This window comes from Cutaneotrichosporon cavernicola (assembly GCF_030864355.1).
Source record: "Cutaneotrichosporon cavernicola HIS019 DNA, chromosome: 1".
NCBI lineage: Eukaryota > Fungi > Basidiomycota > Tremellomycetes > Trichosporonales > Trichosporonaceae > Cutaneotrichosporon > Cutaneotrichosporon cavernicola.
Window position 1 is genome coordinate 905,757 of NC_083393.1, and position 18,612 is coordinate 924,368.

Sequence of the window (18,612 nt, forward strand, 5' to 3'; positions counted from 1 at the left end):
TGTTTGCGCTTCGCCGTCCATTGTCCCCCGCTGACGGATGTCCTACGCCAGCCCGACTACCCTCCCACTCAACACCCAGGGGTCGGCGGAAACACAATGGCGTGCATGCTGCACAGATCTGCTTCGTGTCTATGTGTAGAGCACTTAATAACAGTCACCGCATATGTACCACCTTGAACACGACCTGTCTTTCTCGAAAATATCTGCGAGGGCCAGCTCGGCGTGCCTTATCAGTCCACACGCATGCTGCGCGCCTCGTCGCGCACGTCCGCGTTGCCATGGCGGCGGAGCTCCCACAGCATCTTGAGCCACTCGTCGGTCCATCCCTCCCTACCCTGCTGGCGGTTACAGTCGATGAGGGCGAGCGCGAAGAGACTGGCATTCGCACCGCTGTCGTTGACGAGCTCGCGTGCGACCTCGCTCATGCCGCTAGGCCACTCGGTGCGTTTGTGACCCTCGATGATGATCCGCCTGTACATCTGGTACGCGAGAAGAGAACGGTTAGAAAGGAGGCGGGCCAGGTCGCGCAGGTCCTTGAGCAACTGAACGGGGTTGTCGAATTCAAACATTTTCATCCGAAGACGAGCCGCGTGCGGAATATAGTCCGAGTGTCCCGCGAGGAAGTCCAGGACAGCATTGATGGTGGGGTGGTACCACTTGTCGCTGAGCTTGTTCCGGAGCCTGTCCATGATTGTCTCGATGCGCCGCACCGCCGGCATGTCTTCCGTCTTCCTGTGATGACGATGATCAGGGTAGACGATGAGTGTGGAGAGGGCCGAGAGTAGGCTCTGCCGGTCTCCCCACTCGACAAGCGAGTCAGCAGCCTTCTCCCACACGCGACCGAAGGCCGTCATGTCGGTGAGCATGGCGACGAGAAGGGTACCTGCATCCGGACTGTAGACAGCCCATTTGGCGAGGGATTCGACAGCCGCGCGCCTGACGTCGACATCCTCGTCTTGCGCAAGTAAGATGACGAAGGGGGCGTAGCGACGGCGGTGCTCGACGGCAAGGTCGAGTGGAGAGACTTTGCACAGCACTATCTTAACAAAGGGATCACCTGTAGCGAGCGAGTTGCGAATCGCGTCCCAGGCGGCGTCGACAGAGAGCGTACGTACAGCCGCGGTGACGCAAGCGATCCGAACATCGCGGTGCAGGTCAAAGTTGGCCGATAATTTGACGAGGAGGGGGATTGAAGTATTGAGAGGCAGATGGAGGAGAACCTGGCGCACAGCCTCCGTCTTGGAAGTAACCTTGACGTCCTTGCGGGTGAGGAGATTGGCGAGGTACGGCTCCAGGACCGACGGCCTCTCGCGGTGAGCGGCACCAGCGGCCACAAACTGGGCGGTGTGAGCAAAATTGCTCCCAGCGAAGGAGTATAGGAAACCCAGGTCAGCTGGCGAGGTGGACAAAACGCTGAAGCACTTCTCGACAACGAAAATTCCGTTGGTCTCGTCTGTGGCGAGAGCACGTGCGAGTTCCAGACCCCCAGGAGCGTCTTTGAGTCTCTTAATGGAAATTTTCTTCTTCCGCCCTGTCGTATCCGGGTCTAAGATGGTTTTCTGAAGCTGGGAAAGATGGGCGGCCGTCTGTGTGGGAGTCCAGAGCCATGCCGACTTGCTACTAGATGGGGAGAAACTGCCATAAAAATCGGACGGGAAGGAGCCGCTCAAAGTGGCGCCAAGGACTCAGTCTAAGAGATCGGTGCGCCTGGTAGTGACGAAATTTCCCACGATGGGCAGGTTGACGGTGCTCGGGTCGAAGGTCAGCAAGTCTGCCACGCGGGTCCAGCGAAGGGATTTGTTCCCAAGCCAACACCTGATGGCGGTTTCGAGTTCGAAGTCTGAACCGCATTTGTTGGTGATAACCTTCCAAATAGCCTCCTGCAGCTCAGGCATGTTGTCCGCGCGATGGTCGAGCGCCATAACGAACTGAAAGAGGATAGAGTAGGTGTCGTAAGCAGCTTCCTTGGCCATGTACGGCTTGTAGAAGTTCCAGATCTTCACCACCTGGTCTCCGACAAGAGCAGACGAATCAGGCCCTTCGGCCGTGCCGCCATGCTCGATTAGCGTGTCGAAAGTCTTCCGCACCCATGAAACGTGGGCCGCTGAGTCAATGTGGGCGCCCAGGACGTTGGCAGCAATTAATTTGAACAGCCTCCATTCCTCACCTGTGTCGGGCGCCTCGATTTCGGCCTGCAAGATGGTCGTGAGGTGTCCGAGACATGTTGTGTTCCAAAGGAGAGCAGGAACTTTGAGGAAGGCGTGAATCGCTTTCAACCGGACTCGTTTCTGGTCGTTGCGCAGCCGCCGCGCAGCCTCTCCAGTGACCTTGACGAGAGCCTGAGAACCGTTGAACTCGGCATTGGCAATGTATCCCTCCCAGGCGGTTCCTCGATCGCAGGAGTCGGGAACGTTGAGACCCTTGAGGGACTCGCCCTCCACCTCTTCCTGATCAAGATACTCGAGCGGGAAGTGGAGTCTCTCTGTGCTCGTCGCCCCGCAGTTTGGGAAGTACTTCCCGAACGTTTTCAGTGAGTACGCCTTTGGAAGGAAATCGACTTTCTCCCAGATCCCCTCCTGTAACAACTCGCACGGCCTGCGGCCTCCGTAAGCCAGCTCAAAGTTCTTGACCCGCTGGAAAGGTGGGAAGCACTTGAGGTAGGGTCGGATCATCCAGAGCGCATTGTATGCACCAATCGCTTTGGTCAGCTCCTGGATCTGTGGGAGCCCAGAGCGAACGATGCGGCGGCATGTGCGCGGAGATTTGATCACGTAGTCCGCAAGGTTATGCTTGAGGAGGTAAGAGAGAGTGCCCTCAGGCTCCTGACGGAAGAAGATGTGGAGATGCGAGTGGATCAAGTCGGATGGGAGCTGGTTATCCTCAATGACGTGAAGGGTCACCTTGGCTGTGGTGGAGTGCTTAAGGAGTGCCACAAACGCCTGACTGTATTGTTCCCACCAGTTTATTGCGGCCATACCGACCTCAACGGTTTGCTTGAGATCCATGATGAGGATCTGCTGGAGGACATTCGGGTGCCTCTTGGCGAGATGACCCCATGCGCCCGCCCGGGCAAAGATGCGGAGGAGGGAAGGAAGGGTGTGATGGATAATCGGCTCCGAACACCACAGAAGGACGTGAGTTGCCTCGTCCTCGCCCCATTCCGCTCGGACTGCCTCGATAAGCTGGTCTGCCAATGCCGGGCGGGCCTTGAGCTGGCGGTAGAGGACGTAGCGAATAGTCTTGGGGGCGTTATTGAGAGCATCTTTGATCACAGCGTCGCTGAGACGAGGGGCCAGCTTGAGAGCCTTGCACCGAACCGGGTTGCAGAGGTTGGTGAGGTGAGCCGCTGCCCAAGTGGTGTCGCCCGACACGTTGGCCAGGGTGGCCGCGACGACTTGCTCGTACCAGCGCCCGCGGGATTCGAGGTCGGCGATAATATCCTTGACGTCATTGGCAAGGGCAAACCTGGCGAGCGTGGCGTGGCGGACGGGATGAGCGAGTAGCTCGACCTCTGCGAGAAGGGCGTCAGCCATGCTGAAGAGGGTTGTTGGTAACGAGGATGATGGGGAGATGGAATTACAATGGGCAGGAGGGGAATCATTGACCATCTTTCCCCTCACCGGGTGCATACTTCCGGCCAAGTCGTCTCCCTCCGTTCAACACACCTTCCTCGTACAACTCATTCAACAACAACAATAACCAACACTAGTGGTGAAACGGTATCATTCATGCTTGCCATGCATGAGGCAGGGGTTCGACTCCCTTCTAGTGTACAACTCACAGCTAGACAGCTGTGGACGTTTTTGGAGGCGCGAGCGTCTTTGTGGAAGGGCGAGGGGGGCTTTGTTCATGAACAGAGAGATGTTGGATCCTAGGACAAGTCAAACAGATCTCGTCGTCGCGGCGTATGAGTTGGCTCCGAGAGATTGGACACGGGCGCCTACAAACCACGAGGACGATGTACATGTTCCGGCTCCATTCGCCGTTAGAGATGTGCATCTGCGCAAGGTAAGGCCGAGAAACCAGAACATGGCGCTGCTTGGATAGGGTCGGCAAATCAACGCGCAACTGCACCAGGCTTTGTACTGGGCTTGGCATCGCGCAGATCCGCAGAAATTTCCCGCATTCCGCAAGCTACTTGCATGCTTGCATTAATACGCTTGGAGTTTACTTTGAATCAATCCACAACGGTGTTGGCAAGCGGAAGTTCCGCATCGCGATGGGGAGTCACTGATAAGTTTCGCACGTTTTGTCCTGAATGTGGCTATTCTGGTCACTGAATGAGCAAAGCTGTTGAAGCAGGGCCGTTATCACAATCATGAGCGGCGGAAGCGACGGATGCCGAGATATAGCTCAGCATGTCTCACCGATGCACCAATAGACCAACACACCAAAACGCGTCACATCGCTTCTGCCCGCTTTAGGGCTCGACTATGCACAGCCACTCGTTCATGAAACCAAACAATGATCCAAGACGTCCGAGATTAGCTCCAGGTAAGTAGATCCCAAGGTGCTGCAATGTGGTCGTTTCTTAGGCCGCTTCGCTGGGCAGATGGGTAGCCGACGCAACCGAGTCGTTGCGTCATTGCGCCATATTCTTCTCAAAGATCTGCGGTTCAAGCACCGCCGCCTTCTCGTGCCTCTTGGCTTGGTTGAGCAGAACTAGAGTTGGGCAAATGGAGCACTGCGAACCGGCGAGAACGGCGTGGCAAGATATGACGGGTCGGTCTCGTGCGGCGTAAGGCACAAGGTACAGCAGAGGTGGCCGAGGTGGGGCGGTGCTTAAGTCTGTAAAGCAGGAACCGAGCGGAACCGAGCACGTGGTACTCTACCTTCTATCAACAACATGCTTTGGACAGCTTGAACAGCTTGGACGCGGCGTTTAAATATCCATCCACAATCACATGCACCATCCATCTCAACCCGGGCATCACAAAGTTCCATCTCACTCTCACCTCAGCCTCGAGCCTATCGTCCAACTCTCACATCACACTCTCGCCTTTCGTTCAACACAATGGTGTTCGGTAAAGTCGCGGCGGCCGCACTCGTCTTCGGCATCCTCTATGCCATCATGTTCTCCTACATGTGCGTCATGTACGCAACCAAGCGGTACAAGTGGAAGTCGCGCTTTACGATTCTGTTCCTGCACGCAGCGATTCGTGTGGCTTCTCAAGTGGGTTAAAAGAATGAATAGTACTGATCCCAGGCTTGCGGAGTCGCATTCGGCGTCTTGCTGTGGAAGAACACGGAAGTCTTCGTCGCGTACCTCATCCTCGGCGCTGAGGGATACTTCTCCCTCACCATTGCATCATATTACTTCCTCCGGCACTATGAGTTGCGAAACTTTGGTAAGAGTCGCCTCGGACAACTCAACCCCGCTGTGGGGACTTGGAAGCGCGCAGCACAGATCTGGACTTGGATGCCGCTCTGGGCACCGTGGCGATACACCCGCGACAACGTTATTATGATCGTTGACGCTTGGCTAATCCCCGCAAAGTGAGTTCCTTGTCCTTACACACATCTCCCCTAACCAACCGCAACAACCTCCTCCCCCCCCTTCCCTTCCCTCCTCCCCCCAGAACTGATCACTAAACTCAGTGCCCTCATCATCACTGGCGGATCACTCATGGTCGCAGCCATGAATCCCGAGGCAAACCACCTGACCGCCAAGCAGGCAGCTGACCGCCTCAACCTCGCCAAGGGTTTCCGCACTGCCGGCCAAGCCGTCTTCCTCACCCTCACATGCGTATGGGTCCTCTTTGTTCTCAACGCGCTCCGCAAGACTGTCGCTGCGCGTCTTTCGCGTCGCAAACACATTGCATGCGCCGTCTTCGGGACCATCGGCGTCTTCCTCATCATCCGCGGTGTCTTCGGTGTCCTCCAAAGCGTTATCTGGAAGCTCAGCTACTATAACCCTTCAAACTATGACGCTCAAGGGTTCACCACCGAGTTTGTCGCTCTTGAGAACGTACTCGCTGTTATGCCCGAGTTTGTCGCGTACGTCTACATAGAGAGAAATGAGCTGACTCCCCAGTGCCGCACTGCTTAATGCCAGCTATTGGGCTACGCACAAGCACGCCGACGAGGTACTCCCCTTCGAGAATGGAAGCAACGAGCCTGATGGTGAGGAGAGGCTTGGGCCCAAGGTGTGGCCTGACTTCCAAGGGCACCAGGAGACTAAGGGCCTCAACGTCTAACCTCCCCAGTCCTTCCAGTCCGTAATAGAAACACGTAGCAAGCTATCAGCCATCCGCACAGTCCAGTCCGATCGTTTAATTCTTCCACCATGTAGCATGTGTACAGACCCTTGAGGTTATCCGGAGTGGCTACTATCATCACTTACTGCGCGTGCTGACTGTACCACTAATCGGACTGTACGGATGAATTACAAGTGACAGACAACAACTGGACAAGATATGAGTATGCGAGGATCCGAATACGGAGGGGAGCGATAGCCTATCACTGGTTGCGTGGCCGCTTATTGTTGCTGCTGGACTCCGCCTCAGAGTCGGAGTAGTCGTCCGTGAGAATGTTAAGGACAGACGACGTACTGACCTTGCGCTTCGAGCTCCCAGACAGTTTGGACACTTCGAACTTGCTCTCAAAACCCAGGTCGCCCTCAAACTCACTGGTCGAGGAGCGAGTCTGTTCCTCGACGCAGGGCTTGCTACTTTCTGAATACATGGTCTTGACGCGTAGAGTGCTGTGGGAAGTCCGGTTTGCCAGAGTGAAGCCCACGAGGGCGTCGGCAATTGGGGCGTCTAGGTGCTGGTGTTCCTCGACCACGCGGCCAAGTTCGGTGACGTAGTCGAACAGCGCTACGCTCTCGCGCTCGATCGTGTTCAGGTGAGCGACAGAAAGAGGCTCACCGAAGAGGAACGCCAGGGCCAAGAGCTGGGATTTGACGATACGCGTCAACTTTCTGCCTTTACCGGAGGAGCCATGTCCCTTGGAGAACTTGGGGAGGCCGTCGCGGCGAAAGTAGAGCTTCGGTTGGGATAGTTCCCCCATGGTGGGGGTCCTGGGTGCTCCAGGAGCTGTACTTGAATCCATCGGGCTGGTGGTGAGGTGGTTGATCACATCCTCGACGGTCTCACAAGTCCAGCCCGGAGGAAAGGTGAGGGTGAGATGATTGGAGTCAAGCGGTTGACGGACGGCGTTTACACGCGCCCACAGTTGAGCGTCATAGCTAATCCCCGCTGTGAACTGGGTGATGTACCCCCACAAGGCGGGTGACGAACTCTTGACTGCATCGAGGTGGGCGACTTGGAGCCGTTGGGCGTACAGATATTCGAGGGTCTTGAGCTTCCGTCTCTCGGTGAGGATCTGGCGATGGGGCTTGCCCGAGGGGCTGAGGGCGGAGAACTTGGGGAGGCGATCGCGGATGATGTTGCGGTGGAGGTAGGGAATAATCTTGTTACACCTGGACTGGAGCGAGAGCATGATCTCTGGGCAGTAGTTCGGAGTGTAAAAGCTTTGTCCCGCCAGACGCTCGGCAACATCGATGGCTGTGCGGCAGTCCCAGTCGTCGGGGAAGGTGAGAGTGACCTGGGGTGGGGAAGGTGGGGTGGGGATGTCGAGATCAAGGAAGCTCATGGCGAGAAGGGAGTTTTCGAGATCATCGATGTCGTCCGACGACGCACCAAGGAGATCTTCGGCGTTGGCGAAACGATGGTCCGCCAGGGAAGGTATGGTTATAGGCGAGAATGTGTCTATGATCATGAGGTCACCCATGGCAGCTTGCCTGCGAGGGTGGAAAGGTGATGACCGTAGAATGTAGGTGGGGAAGGTGTCGGGTTTGCTGTAGATAGTTGGTGGTTAGGGTGTGGTAAGGGACGCTGTGAGGAGAAAAGGAGGAAGAGGAAGAGAATGGAGACGAGAAGAGACGAGATGAGATGAGAAGAGGACAAGTATAGTTAGGGGAATAGAGGGTTTAAGTAGTCTGGAGATATGGGGTGAGGAAGGTGGCATGGGTTGAGTGAGCAGGCAAGTCGCGTCTGTCGCAAACAAATGTGAGTCAACCCTCCTCCTCCCACCATATCACCATTTACTTGACTTCTGTAACAGGTGTCTTGGACAATCAACACTGACTCACATGAAAGGTATAGGGCACTGTGCAGGTCGTTGAGAGACAAGGAAGTGATGCAATGATCCACAGTCAATAGTAAGGCGATTGCGTTGGCGCTGAATCCAGTAAGCCAGCACGCAGCAAGAAGGCTGAACATTGCTCATTCCTGGCTTTGGGTCTCAGGATCAACATGTTGTACAACCCGTAATCTTACAATGATACGCTTGAACGTGAACGTCGACGTTCTGGGACTGACAATGGGTATCACTGCATTGGGGAGGACATTGTCCAAGAGAGCTTGAGGATGTAGAGTTCTGCCAACCGCTCTGGAACTCGGGATCGGCTCAGTGCCAGGATCGGTACAAATCGACCAGTTCTGGATGTTCTCAATTCTCAACCCTCCTGGCCTCTTGACTTTGAGGTTCCCCAGAGCCTGGAATCCCAAAGGCTGGAGGGTGTAGTGAGTCACCGGCGATGCGTCCTCCCGGGATAGCTACAAGCCTGTTGGAGTAAGACGAACAGACACGAACAGACATCAATGGCAAGGAGTGTTCATCATTCTACAACTCTTTAAGCGATCTACACATCGCCCCATCGTTCCACAGGCCCAGTTAACCACTCGGCCCGCATCCGCCCCTCCTCCTCCCGAATAACAACAACATCCTCAAGTCGCACCCCCAGCCCCTGGAGACTCTTATCCCCAACCCCACTTCCCTTTGGAATATAAACCCCAGGTTCGAAAGTGAGCGCGTGACTGGGCAGGACCAACCGATCCCCAACCAGCCCCTGTACGGCATAAGGGCCCTCGTGGCCCTCGAGCCCGATCCCGTGTCCGAGGCGATGCGTGAAGGTGGTATAATCCGGATCAGGCCCAGGAGGCACGCCGAGGGCAGCCATGCCTTTCTTGACCGTCTCGCGTGCCCGGTCGTCCAGCCACGAGTATTGGGGCTTATCCCCTATTTGCAGAAGCCGGAGTAGACTGGCCGGAGCGAGCTGGGCGCGCCGCACAATCTCCCAGACCTCAAGGTGCTCGTCGCTAATCTCACTGTCGGGAAGGGCAAAGGTGCGAGTAATGTCAGAGACGTAGCCTCCCCATTTTCCCCCGGCGTCGATGAGGACCACTTCGTCTTTCTGGAGGAAGCGGTCCGTCCCGCTCCCATGTGGGAGAGCTGCATTTTCTTCATCAGCTAAATAGGGGAGAGACTCACCACCAAAGAGAATCAGGGCACCGTAGTCCGACAGAGCGAGGTACTTCATCTCCTCGTAGAGGATTGTGCGTGTCGCGCTCTCACTAATGCCCATAAACATGCGGGCACGGGTCTTGCGGATCGCATGCAGCGTAAACTTGTTGGCGCAGCGCATGAGCTCAATATCACGCTCGCTCTTGCGTTCGCGAAGAGCACGCACGCCAGCGAGCACGTGTGACGTATCGGCGTCCCTGGTGTGGCGAGTAGACCGCAGTCCGTCCGCGATAAAGTTCCGCACCGCGCCGTCGAGTACCAGCGCGCGCCGCCCAACCTCGTGCATGAGAACAGAGTATGGCGACTCGCTCTCAGACCAAGGCAGCCAGCGCACCTTGAGTTCGCTGGGGAGTTGATGTTTACGCGCGCGGCCCTCCTCAAACTTTGGTGTGAGGATTATCACCTCATCCGAGCCAGACGCGACGGCGACGAGGAACGGACGTTCGCTCTGTGACCATGAACCAACCCCAAATGCGCCGAGGAAGTACTCGACACTGGCGCCGGGTTCGGCGATCCATACAGCGGGATGGGCGCGATTGAGTTCGGTGACAAGGCGGTCCACGCGGGCAGAGTATAGTCCCTTTGGAGGAGGGAGGAGGGTGATGCACCTTTTCCAGAGCACTGGATCGAGAGGGGGAGCTTGCACTCCATTAGTCGTGACCGACCCGTCCGGGACTGGGAGCTCTAGCGCGGGCCACGCGTAATCGGCAAACAGGAAGCATGCGAACACGACGATGGGAAACCAAAGTAGGGTCCAATAACTCGCCCGAGGGGCGCGCGGATTCAACGACGCGGGGAGGAGGGGCCCGTTGCGCGCTGGCGTGTCCCGGTCTAATGGCGAGCGGAGGTTGCGTGGTGGCGCTGGCGGTGCTGGCGGGGCGGTATCGAGTGGTGCGCCGTCCATGGCCATGTGATGTTGTGATTTGCGGAGATGTTGAAAGCAGAGGTGGTCACATTCCGCTGACAGGGTATTCACATCGTCATCGCGTTATCGGCTCTAATAGGAGAGCGAACCAACATTTTCAGATCCAATATCACTCACCATAGCTCAGTTGGTAGAGCGTCGGACTGTAATTGGTTATTGCATCTCATTTGAGAGATATACATCCGCAGGTCCTGTGTTCGACTCACAGTGGTGAGATTACCTTTTGTCTGCGGGCCCGACACTCGCACTACGACACCGCCTCAAGGAACGAGGAACGAGGGCGGTCGGCCCCACACAGACGCACGACGAACATCCTGCTTGGCTGGTCGGCCTCTCTCATCTGAGCGTTTCAGAACCAACTCCACTTCTCTGTTCCTGTTGCGGTTGGCTTCCGCCCGACGATGTGTCGATGTAGCCCTGACGCGACGGTTGGTCCACGATCCGCGTTTGCGCTGTTCGCTGGAAATTCAGCCAGAAATTTCGACTCCATCGGCAATCTCAAGCTCTCAGCCAACAAAGCAAGCCACGTATAGGCTGGCTTACCTGACGTGCACGGCCTGGGATCCAGCAGCCCAGCATGCCCAACCGGCAAGAATTAGGGCCACTGCAGAAGGGTCTCTGAGGACGCACATGTGTCTCATGCGGGACAATTTCGGCGCCAACCCCTCAACCCTCATGCCATATCTCATGGACAGGAAACCATGTCTTGGCATGGCGGAGGTCCTCCGCAAAGCCTTGCCTACGGGGAACGTCAAGGGCGCAGCGAAACTGCTCATCTCCTCTTCTGGGGCTCGGGGACATATGCAGGGACGCAGAAAGAGGAACGTGCATGGGACCCCGCGCTGCCAAGGTGCCTTGGCATGGAGGTTGACAAGCGGCCGTGCCGAGTCGGCTTGCTTCTCTCCTGAGAAGGCGAAAGTTGACAGAGGACTCGACGTTGCAAAGGCGGTGAAATCTTATATAAAGAAGAATGCCATCATTCTCTGCAATCTCTGCAGCTGGGAACATTTTGACGTCAATGGATGGCTTGTGGCGCTTGTATGGCAGTGTGGCCCCACCCTCCCAGTGTTGGATACCCCAAAGGATCTGCGCCTCGCGCGTCATGGGATCATGGGATACTGGATGTCAACCACGATCCGAGTTGTGTGTGGTAGACTGCAGATTGCAGATTGCACGAGTACTAGAGATTAATTGTCAATGGTGCACGGAAATTGTTAGGAGTGATGAATGGTACGAGGCGGCAACCACGGCAACGGCAATCGTCGGCCCAATGATTTGATCTACTTGAAGGATCAGCGCTATAGTGTTATATTGCTAGGGCCTGAGCTTTGGTGTCAAGGGACCAAGAGGAGAAGGGTCATTCAGTGGCCAGTGGCCAAACGATTACCCTAATGTCCCTCCGTCCCTACCTTCCCTTTGTCAACCTCAGTGAAACACTCTCAGGGCAAGTCACATTAGGTGAGTGATGTTACTCCGGGGGCCCTGCCGTCCCTGATCTCGGGGGACCGGCCGAGGGGCCGAGAGGGGAGGGGATGGGTTTCTAACGGTATAACAGCACCCTACAACTAAAACAAAGTTGGGAAAATGTCAACCACGCCCAACACGGGCAGTGAAAAGCAACATGCAACTTGTAGCCACTAGTCCAAGTACATAGTGGTTGACATATCTGGCATAAGCGGCCATGCGACCATGCGACCACCTGTCACTGTAATACTCTAGTTTTAGTAGAGTACCAAGGACACTGGCCGAGCCACGAGCCACGAGCCACGAGCCACCTCGGCCCAACTTGAATGGAAAGTGTGTACACCAGCCAAACCCAATCGGCTGTTGACCTGGAATTTCCCGCACTTGCCTGTATGTCATGCCCACACGTACTGTACAAAGATCATGGTACCATCTTTCCGAGCAGAGTCGCTTTCAACATCCCAGCCATTACTCACACCATATCTAGTCTCACATTCCTAACTTTACTCTTTCCCCATAGCTATATCTTTTCCACACCTCCATCAACAAAGGTGCAGCTCCCATCCCACCTTCCCTATCACCGCCACCAACCCCATCACCACCCCCCAGTCCCACCCTCACCTCGGGGCCCAATACCTTGAATATCCGGCTCGGGCCTAACACGCCGCCTTATTCAGTTTGCCCCGCCCGATCGCACGCGCACAGCTTGTCACAGTCACAAGTCACTTTGCGTCACACACACAACCAAGCATCATCAGCATCAATGGCGCCGGTGGCAGTCCAGGATCTGTTCTCGCATTGGAGATCGCCAGAAGCGAATGTAAGTGCCTTGGCAAGCACATTGTGGGGCGGTTGTAGGCCCCAGCCCAACTGCGGGCTTGGATAGTTGGAGTGGCATTGCGTCGTGCCTTTGTGTGCAACCCATGCGGGTGATTCCTAATTCCTTTGGGTTCAGACTATATCCTTTCTCCATATCAGTCATCCTCTCCCAAAAAAGTCTGGGACCTTTCAACAATTGAAGGGACATTCACTCCCCCGAATATCCCATACCCTTTTGACCTTCCTCGTGCCACGCTAGCCACACTCTCATCCTCGGCAACCTCTTTCAACCCTTGACATTGTTACATTGTTCCATCATCAACCTCACTGACACTTTTGCATCATTCATTCAATACATCTCGGGTCCATCACACTCCCTCACCCTCTCACTCTCCCTCACCCTCTCCATCTCCCTCTCATTCATCTCCTCACTCCGGCTCACCAATTCTTGAACGCAACCCGCCGTGATCGGTTAACCTGCGCCACCGGCTACGACGCGTCCCCCCGGCCGCGGGCTTTGAACCTTGCCCACCAAACCGCACCGATATTTCCATTTCCGATACAATGCAGACCGGCGACCTTCCTGGCATGATGTCGCCGCCTCTACCGACAGCCGACGTGATGCACCCCAGTTTCCTCCCCACCTGCGAGGTCGGAAAGGATGGTGGCGAGATGCACTCACATGCCGTTGGTGAGTTGAACCTTATTGTCTGAGCGATGCCCTTCCTTTCGGATCGCACCGCTTCTGACCCTCCCCATCTGGTCATGGCTTCTGACTCCCATCTAGACCTTCTCGCTCTCGCTGGCGGATCAACTAGTAACGGCAACCACTCTGTTACTGCGACGGCGCTGCACGGAGCGGAGGGAACGTCCGTGCCCAACCCTTCTTATCTCTCCTCCACACGGCCACCCAATGGGCATGGACACCCTGGCTCCAACTCGGCCGCGGCCCACACCCCAAAAGCGCGCCGAATGAGCTCTTCGACTCATGGGGTCCTAGGCCGTGGCAAGCTGGGCTTGACTGGTGACCCAAACTTGGGCAAGGATGCGTGAGTGTCAACCAAATCCCTCGAGAGCTTCGTCCTGACAAAAGTCGTCCCACTCTGTCGACGTCGATGACGACGGCTGCTCCTATCCCAGTCCGCCGCACTTCCAACGCGGCTTCCATAGGGCTGCCAGCAATGTTCGACTTTGGCAAGACGGACGGCCGTCGACCGGCTCCTGCACGCTCGTACTCAAACCGCCAAGTCACAGTTGCCGCTTCGCTCCCTGCACGAGGACTGGCTGGGGGTGCTCGCCCCCTCAATCCCCCGCCCGTTGTTCAGAACGACGACATGGAGCTGGACATGTCCTTTGACGGAGACGATGACGACGACCGCTCTCGAAGCCGCAGCGGTAGTGCCGACTTGGACATGGACTTGGACGAACCCGGGCAGGGTAACAAGCTCGACTGGGACAAGCTCGCACTCGGTACTGGCTCGGGGGGCATCAAGGGGAGGAGGAGAGGAATGGTCTTCAAGTGCGAGACGTGCTCAAAGGAATACCGCCACCCATCGTGTCTGATAAAGCACCGCTGGGAGCATTCGCCCCACTGGCGTGAGCCGACCCAGATCAGCATGAGCAAGCACCAGCAGGTACAGATGCTCGAGGCGGCTGCCATTCTCTCTCACATCAACCCCGACAGCGGCCGCTCGCTCCCTGGCGATAAGTCGCTCTGGCCTGCTGCGCTCTCTCCCGAGCCCAACCACGCCGTCTTGCGGTCGGCCAAGTCGGTGACACGTGACCTCCCTTCCATACGTTCGCCCAGGTCACACGCCTCGCCCCTCTCACCGGGATCCTTCCGCGACCTCAGCAACGTCCCTATCACCAAAGACCGCAAGTCGAGCCCTGCTTCCGACTCGACGTCGTCCATGGGCCACGATGCGTCCCCGCACCCCAACTCGCTGGGCTTGGAGAGCAGCCATGCGCGCCCGTTGGGTATCAGCAACCACGGCCGCCGCACGTCGGTCTCCTCGACGGGCGGTCCAACGACTCCAGCCTCCATTGGCTCATTACCCGACGTGGGCGGGCTTCACTTCCACGTTGGCTCGACTCCGACAACGGGTGCCTCGCCTCTGCCCAACCGCGCCCTATCGCTAAACGCACGTATGCGCATGCCCGGCGGCGGAATGTTCGGTGCTCAAGGTACCGGCGGCCTGTTTGGCCCGTCAAGCTCTCGCAGCGCCTCAATCCGCCTTCCGGACTCTGACATCCGTGGTGGCCGCGGCGGAAGCGCTGAGGACGACGAGCTGGGACGTCCCCATAGCTCGTCCGAGGAGGCCGAGGAACGCCGACGTGACGAAGAAAGCTTCGCCGTCGGCGAGATGGAGCTGTAACGCATGGGGCGGCACGGTGTGTGGTTCTGATCGCTCTGCCTGGCTCGACAGCGGCAATGCAGCAGCTCTCGGCATCACGCATACACCGACGCCGTCCCAGCTTTTGGCCACGGGATCGCAACACCTCAAAATGCCTTGTGGTGGGCTACCGTCGCATTGCTGGATCTGCGTGGGTAGCTTACATCTAACAGCTTGTGCAAAGAAGCTGTGAGGTGAGGGTGGTGGGAGAAAGGTGGAAAGGGGGGAGGGGAGGGGGAGAGGGAGGCCAGGACCACACCAGATCGTCGCTCCTCTCCGCAAACGCGATCACGGAGGGGACACATATTTCTCTGACCCACGGAGCCGCGCTTGTAGTCAACGCCAATGAATCAATTTACACATGCAGATGACGTGAGCGGGTTCAGCGGCCGTGCGAAGCGATTAGCGCTATCCCTCTGTTGAAAAGTCTTGCACGATCCATTCCTCTAGTTGGTCATGACCAGATGGCACCGCTCAGCAACAACCGGGTGTGTCGATCGCTTCTCGGGCTTGACTGTGAGGTATTTGAACGAACGAACACTCGTCGCACATCAGCCCTTGCCTCTCCCATACCTTCTAAATTGTTAATGTCTTAAACCGGACGCCCTACTCACGCTGAGTTGCTAATGTTTCCTCAACCAGGTCATGTGGCGATCTATTTCGGCTTTGGGTATCGGACTTGACGCTTACGATTCTCGTTAGCAATTCAATCGCGACTCGTCATCGTCACTTGTTTCCACTGCTTAAGCATGAAGCCACCGGAGGAATACTTTATCAGATACCCACCGTCCGCTGCAAAGGAACCGAAGCTAAGCTTAGACGTCAACTGACTATCAAGCTGCCAAATATGACGTGATGGCAATTTTAGTATCGATAACTACGGTTCTTGTTGGTGAAGACTGCAGGAGCCGTCACGTGACGATGACAACATCTTTGGAGACTTATAACGAGCCCATCTCATGTTCGAGCCGGATTACCCACAATGGAAGGAGCGCATTGGGTAAGACCGGGCCGCTCCTTCTCCGTGACAGGCAATAGAAACATGAGTGCCATGTCCGTCACAAATATACCCCGGAACGTGGGCGCAATGCGTGTCACCAAGTGTTGAGGTGGTTCTGCTAGATCCAAGCTTGGCGCGCCCCTTCGAGACACTGGGACGAGGTCACGCCCGCCTCGTGACGCTTTGCCCAAAGGACTCGCTTAACCCCGTATGATCGCCTCTGAGCCGCAGATGACCGGGAGGTTGGGGAGACGATGAACGCAACCCATTGATATTGTAGACTTTGGTAATGATATCGGACGATTAGAAGTGGACAGAGAGAGTATGAAGTCGCTTGATACCGTCTTGCTCCTCATTTCTTACGAGTCGATGACGTAGCGGCGGTCGGTGGAGGCCGATCCGTTCCTTTGGATCGTTGGACAACTCGCACAAGAAACCATGTCTCCACAATTCCCCACACTTCAGCATGCTTTCGCTCCATCTCGCTTCGCGAGCTCTTCGTCCCCCACTCATCCGCACACTAGCGACAACAGCCATGGTAGAAGGCCGTGGAGTAACGTCCTATACCTACAACAAGGATGGGAGCGTCGCGCACAAGACGACGGACGGGCGCCTCATCGTCCCGTTGACCAAAGAAGAGGCAGGTGACCAGGTCTGTGAGTGTTCTTGGCCTCTCATTCCCTCCATCACCCTCTTACATTCAATCGAATCGAGTTAATATGTGGGACTGACATCAGGGCTCACGCGGGCGGGAACCGAGGCGTATCTAGCCCGCAAACTCGCCAATCCGGAATGTACTACGGGCCTGGACGCCGCCCAGGCGCGGGCAGACGAGGCGGGCATGCCGGCCATAGCAGTCCCCGAGACGCTGGGGCAGATGTTAACCATCCTGGCGAAGAGTATGCGAGCACAGCGTGTCCTGGAGATAGGCACGCTGGCCGGAATATCGACGCATTACCTCGCTTGCGCGCTGCCAGCCGACGGACAGATCGACACGATCGAGGCATCACCCGAACACGCCAAGATTGCCCAAGCCAATTTCCTCGCTTTAGATACGTGTCCCTTCCCCACCACACATGTTGGACAGGCACTCAAGCTCCTTCGCGACCCCAATGGGGTGTTCAAAGACCCTCCCGGTACTATCGAGGGACTGCCGGAGCCGGGGTACGACCTCGCATTCGTGGACGCCAACAAAGACGAGTACTTTGAGTACTTTACTGAGTGTCTACGGCTTGTGCGGAAGGGAGGGGTCATTGTGTTCGACAACGCTATACGGAACGGCCGGTGCGTTCCAATCTCAGAATCGAGGAACGGGAGAAGCTGACCAAAGCATCGCCGTGCCCGATGGCACCAAGATCGACTCGGATTGTGTGGGGTTGCGCAAGATGTACGATTGGATCGAGAAGGACGCCGGCAAGACTGTGATCGCGAGCGCGATCCAGACAGTGGGCGATAAGAGCTGGGAGTGAGTCGTGTGTGGGTGGGCTGACATCAGCGGCTTTGCGATCGTATACAAGCTCTAAGGTAGATATTCATGTCTATGGATTCTATGGATCACGCCAGCTCATCGCCTCGCCTACTCGTCATCACCTCCCTCCTTCTCTTCTTCCTTCTTCCCTCCCTCACCACCGCCGCCGCCGCCACCTTTGCCTTTCTTCTTCTTCCCACCGCCTCCCCCACCTCCCTGCTGATTCGGATTCTCTACAGGCTTACCCTCGGGGATCGGAGCTGAGAAGAACTGTCCTTGTGCATTGGGCAATCGTTCCCCTGCCCACCCAAACCCTGTCCAGTTCTGTGCACCCCACTGCGTTTCTTTCCACTCCGCCTTGGCCTTGACGTACTCGGCGAAAGCGGGTAGGTCGGGGTAATGCACGCTCACGAGATGTCCCGTACGTTGGGCGTGTTGTGCCGCGGCGGCTTCGGCTCTAGCTTGCGAGCGCGATTTGAACGCCTCGAATTTGGGAAAGAAGGACGTGTGTTGAACCACCTCGGGCTCGAAGGAGGGGAAGTAGGAATCGTGGTGCGTCCAGCTCCTCTCTGAGGCGGGGGAAGGTGCGCGGTTCTGCCTGCCTTTAGGGGGAGGTGGGACGGGTGGATAATACTCCCACCGCTCTTGCTCTTGTCCGAGAGCGATAGGCTGCGCGAAGATACACGGGAAGAGGCGGGCGAGGAGGGGCTGGCGCGGGGGTTGGGGTTGTTGAGGTGGTGGAGGGAGGTGATTACGCTCTTGTGAAGCTGGTATGGAAGGGTAGTAATACCCCTCTACTGGCTCGGGGACGGGTATGGGGAGCGGCGCGGGTGGGTCGACCTTTGGCTGAGGTCTGGGACCAGTCTGCCTGGCCTTCCCGTCTGGCTTGGTCTTGTCGGTCTTCTCTACCGATTTCCCCTTGTCTGCGCTCTGGCTTTTGCCGCCTGCGGCGTCGACCTGCTTCTCGCTCTGCCCTCCCATCACATCGAGGGGAGCGCCACCAGAAACCTTGCCAGACTTCTTGCCCCAAGCGATGTGCAGGCCATCGCCACGCGTCAAGCCCTTTGACATGTCGCTCAGCGAGGGTGGTAATAGGGCGATGGCCGAGAGTGGCAATTGGGGTTGGGTTTCAGGAGCGCCGCTCAAGACGGACCACTGATGGGAGGAGGTCGGCGACCTTGGCGTCGACCGTCGTGAGATGCGTAATGGTCGTGCGTGAACAGTCAAGAGTCGC

At 56.8% G+C, this 18,612-nt stretch overlaps 7 protein-coding genes across 7 annotated transcripts; 3 read left to right on the plus strand and 4 right to left on the minus strand.

Annotated features, from left to right (window-relative positions):
• Window positions 1-230: 230 nt before the first annotated feature.
• CcaverHIS019_0103410 (uncharacterized protein) lies at window positions 231-3,533 on the minus strand (the record flags this gene model as incomplete). The annotated part of the gene is made up of 2 exons (XM_060599245.1): window positions 231-1,586; window positions 1,731-3,533. 2 exons carry the CDS (start codon window positions 3,531-3,533, stop codon window positions 231-233), a joined length of 3,159 nt encoding a protein of 1,052 aa, XP_060452889.1.
• A 1,481-nt stretch (window positions 3,534-5,014) lies between these two features.
• CcaverHIS019_0103420 (uncharacterized protein) lies at window positions 5,015-6,197 on the plus strand (the record flags this gene model as incomplete). Its single annotated transcript, XM_060599256.1, has 5 exons — window positions 5,015-5,173; window positions 5,207-5,496; window positions 5,599-5,997; window positions 6,035-6,123; window positions 6,166-6,197. 5 exons carry the CDS (start codon window positions 5,015-5,017, stop codon window positions 6,195-6,197), a joined length of 969 nt encoding a protein of 322 aa, XP_060452890.1.
• A 262-nt stretch (window positions 6,198-6,459) lies between these two features.
• On the minus strand, window positions 6,460-7,734 carry CcaverHIS019_0103430 (uncharacterized protein; the record flags this gene model as incomplete). The annotated part of the gene is made up of 1 exon (XM_060599267.1): window positions 6,460-7,734. One exon carries the CDS (start codon window positions 7,732-7,734, stop codon window positions 6,460-6,462), a length of 1,275 nt encoding a protein of 424 aa, XP_060452891.1.
• Window positions 7,735-8,647: 913 nt separating this feature from the next.
• Window positions 8,648-10,213, minus strand: CcaverHIS019_0103440 (uncharacterized protein; the record flags this gene model as incomplete). Its single annotated transcript, XM_060599278.1, has 1 exon — window positions 8,648-10,213. The coding sequence occupies one exon, from the start codon at window positions 10,211-10,213 to the stop codon at window positions 8,648-8,650; it is 1,566 nt and encodes a 521-aa protein (XP_060452892.1).
• Window positions 10,214-12,461: 2,248 nt separating this feature from the next.
• CcaverHIS019_0103450 (uncharacterized protein) lies at window positions 12,462-14,892 on the plus strand (the record flags this gene model as incomplete). The annotated part of the gene is made up of 4 exons (XM_060599289.1): window positions 12,462-12,518; window positions 13,088-13,208; window positions 13,305-13,566; window positions 13,611-14,892. The coding sequence occupies 4 exons, from the start codon at window positions 12,462-12,464 to the stop codon at window positions 14,890-14,892; spliced, it is 1,722 nt and encodes a 573-aa protein (XP_060452893.1).
• Window positions 14,893-16,445: 1,553 nt separating this feature from the next.
• Window positions 16,446-17,433, plus strand: CcaverHIS019_0103460 (uncharacterized protein; the record flags this gene model as incomplete). Its single annotated transcript, XM_060599300.1, has 4 exons — window positions 16,446-16,566; window positions 16,648-17,194; window positions 17,241-17,375; window positions 17,406-17,433. 4 exons carry the CDS (start codon window positions 16,446-16,448, stop codon window positions 17,431-17,433), a joined length of 831 nt encoding a protein of 276 aa, XP_060452894.1.
• A 24-nt stretch (window positions 17,434-17,457) lies between these two features.
• On the minus strand, window positions 17,458-18,449 carry CcaverHIS019_0103470 (uncharacterized protein; the record flags this gene model as incomplete). Its single annotated transcript, XM_060599311.1, has 2 exons — window positions 17,458-17,486; window positions 17,624-18,449. 2 exons carry the CDS (start codon window positions 18,447-18,449, stop codon window positions 17,458-17,460), a joined length of 855 nt encoding a protein of 284 aa, XP_060452895.1.
• Between the last annotated feature and the right edge of the window lie 163 nt (window positions 18,450-18,612).